The 8,209-nt window shown below is 47.1% G+C and overlaps 1 protein-coding gene across 2 annotated transcripts in view; it reads right to left on the bottom strand.

Annotated features, from left to right (window-relative positions):
- EPHB2 (EPH receptor B2) overlaps positions 1–5,284 on the bottom strand; it is a 179,670-nt gene extending 174,386 nt beyond the window's left edge. The window contains exons 1-2 of one of the 2 annotated variants that reach the window (XM_060205521.1): positions 5,207–5,284; positions 1,573–2,257 (exon numbers count right to left, since the gene is read on the bottom strand). In XM_060205521.1, coding sequence (XP_060061504.1) covers positions 1,573–2,257; positions 5,207–5,263 — 742 coding nt within the window. In that variant the 5' untranslated portion in view covers positions 5,264–5,284. The remainder of the gene's footprint in view (positions 1–1,572; positions 2,258–5,206) is intronic. The other variant, XM_060205520.1, reaches the window with a different exon arrangement.
- Between the last annotated feature and the right edge of the window lie 2,925 nt (positions 5,285–8,209).

Here is an 8,209-nt window from a genome sequence, read left to right on the forward strand (position 1 = left end):
CCATTCATTCTTCTACCCTGATCATCACAACACCCTTCATGGTAGCTCCTCCATCCACTTGGCTCTCAGAGGGAGGGATCCTAAGCTGATCCACGATGATTATGTAGTACTGAGAGAAATAAACTTTTATTATTCTGTCATTCAGTATGACTTCTACTGACTGATATAGCAAAGCCTCAATAAATGTTGACTTATGTTATCTGCTGTGAAATAAACATTTTTACAAAAAGGAAACTATATAATTTTGATGAATGACATAAAACACTACTTATCATCATTAATATTCATATAATGGTTACCTTGGATAGTGCACTACTTTGCCAACTGTGTGACCCAGGTTTGAGCCCAGCCCCCACTACATCAAATGAGGCTTTAATGCTGTGGTCTATTGCACTCTCTCAGTCTGTCTCTGCCTCTTTACTTCTCTGTCCCTATCTAAAAAAAAAAAAAAAAAGAGGTGGGGTGGGGTTTGGGTAACCGTGGCATACATGGTTAAGCACACATGGTACTATGTGCAAGGAACCGTGCAATGACCCTGGTTCAAGCCCCTGCTCTCCACCTGCATCAGGTATATTTCACAAGTGGTGAAGCAGGTCTCCAGATATCTATCTTTCTCTCTCCTACTCTCTACCTCTCTACTCTCAATTTCTCTCTATCCTATCAAATAAAATAGAAAGAAAAAAAAAGGAAAAAATGGCTGCTGGGATCAATAGATTTGTAGTGCTGATATCGAGCCCCAACATTAACTCTGGTGGCAAAAAAAAAAAGGTAAAAACTAATATTCATATAGAAGTTCCAATGAAATGTTTATCTTCATGCTAAATCAAATACAATTTATTTTGCTTTGGCTGGACTCTTTTTTTTTCCCCTGGGTACAGGGTGAGAGACATATATATACATATATATATATATATATATATATATATATATATATATATATATATATGAGAGAGAGAAAGAAGAGAGATGTAATAGCACTATTTTACTGTTTGTGAAGTTTTCCCTCTGTACAAGTGCTCCCCTGTGGAAGCAGGAGATTTGAATCAAGGTCCTTGTGTATGGTAAAGTGTGTGCTCTACTGGCTGAGTTATCTCCCAGTCTCATGAAATACAATTTTGGGGGGGCTTCCAGGGTTATCACTGGTTCTCTGTACCTGCACAATTCTTCTGCTTCTGGCAGGTTCCTTTTTTTTTTTATAGTGACGGAGGGAGAGACAGAGAAAGAATAGACACTATAGCACCCCTCTACTGTTTGTGAAGCTTTCCCTTCGCATGGCATTCCCATATGATTACGAGGGGCTCAAATTTGGGTCCTCACAAATGGTAAAGTGTGTGCTCTATCAGCTGAGCTATATCCCAGCCCCACAAAATATAATTTCTGTATATATGTTTTATATAATCCCTGTAATGCACATCCATACCACTACTGAAATTCTCTTCAAACACTGTCCTCTAAAATGTGGGAAAAGGGCTATGGATTTGAAGATCCAGCTCCAGGGTACTCCCTTGTAGCACCCTTGCCTGGCCTAGCTTTGCCGCTAGGACCAACTCTTTGCACCACATGGCCCCTTACCTCGGCAGATGGTGCCGTTCTCCACGGCCTCGAAGCCAGCCTTGCACATGCAGCGTCCGATGGGCACTAGCCACTCACCATCCCCATTGCAGTAAAGTTTGATGGGCACATCCACCTCCTCAGCATTGGCAATGCAGCTGCCCCGAGCGGCCACCAGAGATGTGCTCTCGGCCCCTGACAGTGTCTCCTGAAAGATGGCACCGTTCTGGATGACTCGAGGGCACTTGCGGTAAAAGACACGCACTGCAATGAGGGACATGCAGCCACCATAGTCCTGGAAGGCCAGGTAGAAGCCATTGCGGGACACAGGTCCGAAGCTGCGCACTTCAGTGTTGATCTTCATGACCCGGCCACCCAGGTCCACCTGGGAGAAGCTCTCATCAGCTGCAATGGTATCCACTTTCACCCATGGGTTCTCCATCCAGTTGGGGAAAGTTTTGGTGGCCGAGTCATAGTCAGCCTCATAGTAATAGAGGTTGAAGGTCTCCTTGCAGGATCCTGGCACACTGGGGATGCTGCTGCAGTCACGCACTGAGAACTTCATCTCTACATGGATGCGGTGGGCACCGCGGCGCCGGATGAACTTGGTCCGTAGCCAGTTGTTCTGGCTTGATTCAAACACATTGCACACCTGGTATGTGCGGATCGTGTTCATGTTCTCGTCATAGCCACTCACCTCTTCCCACTGTGGGAGAAATGACAATCAGGTGGGGCAGACAGGAGTTCAGGGCCTGGGAATGCCCTGTCGGGGGCTGGGGGGTGGGAGAGTAGAGATCCTGTCTAAGGGAACCCTCCTGGGGTAGACAGGCCTCCTAGCATCATGGGCTTCTTTGTTTAATAGGAGAGTCATAGCTTCCACATTAGGGATCTCCCAGGCTGATGATAGAGACATGATCACTGTTATCAGAGAGCTCCAATATGGGATATGTATGTGGGGTGGGGCTTGGGGGAGCATGGCTTTGGTCCAGAGGAGGAATTCTACATTCGCTATTCCCCTAGTTGATATGGGAGATGTGACCCTTACTGGGGGCTCACTGATCTGATAAAGGAGACATAGCCCTGGAAGCTCTTACCTGGAGGAGAATATAGGAAAAGGCCCACCCAAAGAAAATTCCCTCTGCTAGGAAGAAACAGAACTTTGTGCACAGCCTGGTGGTTGAGGCAGAACTTGTGCCCTATCTTACCAACCAGAGACACACATCCAGTCCTGCCCTAGGGATTCTGAGTCTGCTGGAGGAAGGTCTACTTATATTATGGAAAAGATGGTCTCTCTCATGAGAACAGTTCTGCTCTGGACTTCATCTGTAAGGGAATAGTATACCCTTCATGCCTGAGGTAAATCTCATGCCAAGCCAAGAGTTCCTTCCTAAGCCTGGTTGTTTGGCCAGAATCTGGGGAAGTTGGGAATAGGAGGACACAGTCTCCTTGTAATCTCTTCAAAGGCCAAGCTTGCTCATGCTCTCCTCTAGTACTGTCTCTTCACTGCCCATCTTTCTGGAACCTCTTGCAGCAGAAAGGTTCCTTCCGGCTGCCTCATTTTTGTATTCACTGACTCTGCTTGGGGTCCTTGGGATTTGGGCTGGTGTAGGGTTCTCTTGGGCTTTTTGGTCTAATCACCTTAGTTGAGCTTGCTTAGGTAGCTACTCATTCCCTCCTTCTCTTGAGTCACATTGGTGTTGAGCTAGCTTCTCCTGCACTAGCTACAAAACGGATGGGCTCCAAGGAGCCAAGAGCAGAGCAGCTCTGCTATCAGTGAAGGGCCAGGAGCTGAGTGTTCTAACATGGTCTCAATTCCTTTGTCGTGCTACACACACACACACTCTCTCCCTCTCTCTCTCTCTCTCTCTCTCTCTCTCTTACACACACACACACACACACACACACACATCCTTATAGTCTGCCTCATTTTACATAAGAGGAAGTGGAAACTAGTGAAGTGAAGTAGCAAGTCTCAGGTCACAGACTCAAGTTCATGTATCTGCTTAACCATATGTGTGTTGGGAGGAGCCCTGGGTTGTAACCTCAGCTCTATTAACTTAATATGTGGTCTTGGGCCAGTTGCTTACACTCTCTGGAACTCTATTACTTCAAATGTCAAATGTAAGTATGACAAGAGATGGGACATATCACCCTCAAGTGTCTGCTCTTTGTCTTTCTGCCTCCATTACATTCTCTGGGTCAATGCTGCACATGGTAGAGCAGTTCTGCACAAGTGGCTGCTGGTCCAGGGCAGGCTGGTGCTGGAAAATGTAAGTGTGTGTGGGGAAGGTCAATCTGGAGACCTCAGACCCAGCCTCTACTTTAATGGTGACTCTCAAGCTCCCTACATTGCATTTGATTTTTTTTTTTTTTTTGGTGGCACCATGTGACAAAGTCAGCCCCTTGTTACAACCACTGTTCTTCAGAACTTAATTAGAGCACTTAATTAGAGCACTCTGCCTTTCTCCCCTCTCTCTAATTAACATGCGGAGGCCCTGCAGCCCAAACACCCCAAATAATTGCGTCCGGGGGCCCTGCAGCCCATCCTGGCCTCATTACTGGCAGGGTGGAGCTGTGGGCTCAGTCGCCTTCGCAGATGGAAAATTGGTGACAAGAAAGAGCCACAGAAAAAGGCCTGACCCTGAGGCCCTATCTATTGAGAGCACAGGCCTGGGGGGAGGGGGGCTGCAGCTCCCTGGAACAGTAGCAGAGTCCCAGCAGCAGAGCTAGGATGGTGGGAGGAGGGAAGGAGTGGCTATGGGAGCCCAGAGGCCTCCCCAGAGACAAGAGAGATGAGCAGAGAATGATATTAAAACTGATGATGACGATGATGGTAGTTATTAGAAGCAATTCATTATTGGGAGCCCACTCTGTGACAGGCTCCATGCTGGACACGTGGCAGGAAAGCCTCCCAGTTATCCCAAGAGAAGATAGAGTATCACCATTTTATAGGTGAGGAAATGAACACCCAAAATCACATAGGTGGAAGGTAGTAGAACCAGAAGAGAATGTCAGAAGTGTCTAACCCCATAGTCTGTATACAAGTCCTGGGCTGGTTGTGAGCAGGTGGGGTGGGAAAAAGGAATCTCACATTATGCAGGATCTTGCTCATGGGGGAGCTGACAGCCCACGTGGGTTCATGCCATCATTGGGCCCCAGGAAGTATGGTTAAAGAGCTCAGGAGGGAGGACCCAGAAAATTTGGTCACAGCCCTAGAGACAAACCTGAGCCCCGTCACTGACGAAGTATAGTGTCCCTGGCAGATGGCTATAGCTCTCCGAGCCTCAGTCTCCTTGTTTAGGAAATGGAGGTGATTTCTCCCTATAGGACTGGAGGTGATGGAGGTATAAGTGCAGTACTGGCACTACCTGGGTGCTCAGGAAATGATAATTCTCTTTACTCGTATGTGTAATGGGGGGGGGGCACTACATTTCATTTTCAGCCCAGCCTCCTCTTGAAGATTCCATGGGATCAAGGCTGAAAGCATCTGTCATGTTGTCATGGTAACCAGTGTTCCATCAATGGCAGGGGATATGAAGGGTGGGTAATGAAAGGCCTGGCTCTGGGCTCTGAATAAGGGAGAGGGGTTGGGATATAAGGGGACAGCCAGTGAAACCTGGGGGGCCCAGGCAGGGTTAAGGGGTCAGTGACTCACCCCTGAAGGAGGATGCACAATCCAGCCTAGCTCTGCAGTGGCAGTGGTAGAATCCATCAGAGTTTCTGTGAGAAAAGAAAAGAGTCATTGCCAGTCCTACTACAGGATATTGTCAGTCATGCCAGATGCCACCCCTCACAACAGCTTCAGCTATTTCCATTGCTCCAATCATTGGGCTACAACCCTACTACTTTTTTTCTTATTTATTTTTTAATTTTGTGTTATGACAGAAGCATTGAAAGGAAAGGGAGGGAGGAAGGGAAGAAAAGTGAGTGGGATGCAGCACTGCTTCACCACTTTGAAGCTTCCCCTTCTGCAGGTAGGGACCAAGAGCTTGAACCTGGGTCCTTGTGTACTGTAACATCTGTGTTATACTGGGTGTGCCATTCCCCCCACCCCCTTCTGCTAAGGTCTTGCATCTAATTCCACTACCTACCATTCCCATGTCACAGCCAGTCATCTGATTCCATTCCTCTAGGTCCAGCTCCAGCCCTCCCTCCCATAGTCATGCCACACCTTGTGGGCCAGTCATGTCCCACCAAATTAGGTACTTATTCCCCCCTCCTTTTCTGGCAGGAAAGGGGCTTAATCTGGGGTGTAACCCAGATGAATTTAAGAATTCATAACAAAAGACTGAAATTATATATAGAATTTAGGGGTGTGTGTACACTATCAGGCTTGTGTCAAGTTCTCACAAGTAGAACATGGGTCTTAGCTCTTCTGTCTCAGCTGAGCCCTCTCAGTGGTGCCACCTTGCCCTCTGGCTCCCACATTCCCTAGGAACCTGGAGTTTGTGCCTAGGGCAGACATCACCAATTAACTCCCACATTCTGCAATGACACAGTGCTCTAGGAAGTGAATATGTGCCATTTGATCAGCTACCCCTGATCCAGTCCAACAGCCTCATTTTTCAGACAGGGCAACTAAGACCCAAACTTCCTAGTGACCGAGTGAGAGCTATGGGTCTCCTGCCTCCTAGACTATAGACACTTAATTTGATGATTTGGGCTAGATGAACTGAGGAAGAGGAGAGTGGAGCAGTGTGCTCGTGTTCAGGAGTCTGCAAAGGTTGACACAGAACTGAACTAGGGTAAGGGAGGTGGGGATGGAGGGCAGGGATGGGAGGAAGCATTTGGCCAGGGATAACCTTAGTCAGACCTGGCAAAAGAGGATGCAGGAGTGTTACTATGATAGCCTGTGTCTTGTGTTTGTAGTCCCTGTGTCCTTCTGCAAGGGGCAGGTACCTGGGGAGGGGCTATTCGTGATGGTGGTATCTGGTACCAAGGGCATCTTTTTGATGGCAAATTGGAGGGAAGTTCTATTGTCTTGCTTTGGAGTTGAAAAAAAAAGGGGGGTTCCTTTTCACACTTGGAATGCTACAGATTTTTTTCTTCCTGGAGAGAACAAGGGTTGAACTTTTAACCTGTTTTCTCTCACTGGCCTCAGTCAGAGACGCCAAGCCGGGCTCTCTGCCTGGGCTGAGGAACAGCTGCTGGGAGGGAGCCTCATGGAGCAGGGGAGAGCAGAGACTCTGCTTGGGACAAGAGAGAGGTTGGGTGGGGGGAGGCAAGCCAGCCAAGCAGGTGGCCCCACCCTTTGGCTGGATTCCTGGGCTGACCCAGAGGCCAAGCACTAGAGGATTCCACAGCCCAGAGGAGGGGCTGTTATCTGACATCCTCATTGTAGGAATGGAAACTCAGGCCCAGAGAGGGCAAATGACTTGCCAAAAGTCACATGCTGAAAGCTGGTGCTCAAACCTCAGGTTCCCAAGAAACTGAGGAATGGGATGGGGGGAGGCTCTCCACAGACTCCCTCTACCTCTCACCACATCTGGAACTAACAGTGGGAGGACCTCAGGAGGGTTGGAAGTCAAGGGGCTGGCTGACTCACAGATAGGAAGGGGCCAAGAGGGGAGTGTAAAGAGCTATTCCAAAAATCAACAAAGGGAGAGAACTCATGTCCAAAGAGACAGAGATTGTTGATTATTATCAATAGTTCAGCAAAAAAAAAAAAAAAGTTGATATTGCTTTGTTTCACATAGAGGAAAACTGAGCTTCCAAAAGTGAGGCAATTGTGCAGGGTCATACACCACTTTCACTGATAAGCTGTGCTCTAGGTATAGTCTTCCTGAATGCACACTGCACTCAACACAGACTAGCTCTTCAGCCAAAGAGATCCCACCAACAATACAGCCTGTGCACATGCTAGTGCTCTGCTCCACAAGGATAACATTCACCACTAGAGCCACTTGCACATATAATCTATATAATCATTAGTTTCTCAACCAGTTGATTCTTTTCCTCTTCAAATATGGTTTTTATTTTATTTTATTTTTTCATTACGGATACAGGCAGAGAGAAATTGAGAGGGAAGGAGGAGATTGAGAGGGGGAAAGAGAGATACCTACAGTATTGCTTCACTACTTGTGAAGCTTCCCCCCTCTGCCTCCCATAGGAAAGGGAGTGGGGGCTTGAACCTGGGTCCTTGCACATTGTATCATATGCATTCAACCAGGGATGCCAGTACTCTGCCACTACATTTTCTTTTTAAAAGAGTTATTTATGAGACAAAGAAAGAGAACCAGAATATTACTCTGCCATACACCTTTGCCAGGAACCAAACTTTGGACCTTAGGCTTACATGCTTTAAGTTCTTCCACTGTGTCATCTCCCAGTCCATTTAAGTACATTTTAAAGAAGAAAATGTGGCTATTGCTATAAATGGAAAACCAGTCTCACTTGCCATAAACAGAAAGAGAATAAACACCAGTCTGTTACAATTAAAAATGTTCATCTGCAAACTAACAGTGTTTCATTTTCCACATTTTAGGTTCCATGAAGATGCTTCTAAAGTGCTGGAAATGTCCCCATCCTTGTCCCCACTGTGACAGTGATAGTCCCTCATGTGGGAGAAGCTGTTGTGACTGTATACAGATAATTAATCACTGCATGATGTGGCAAAGACAGCAACAGAGATGTTCATAGGTACTGTGGGTTATGGGGC

Source organism: Erinaceus europaeus, chromosome 13, assembly GCF_950295315.1.
Source record: "Erinaceus europaeus chromosome 13, mEriEur2.1, whole genome shotgun sequence".
Taxonomy (NCBI): domain Eukaryota; kingdom Metazoa; phylum Chordata; class Mammalia; order Eulipotyphla; family Erinaceidae; genus Erinaceus; species Erinaceus europaeus.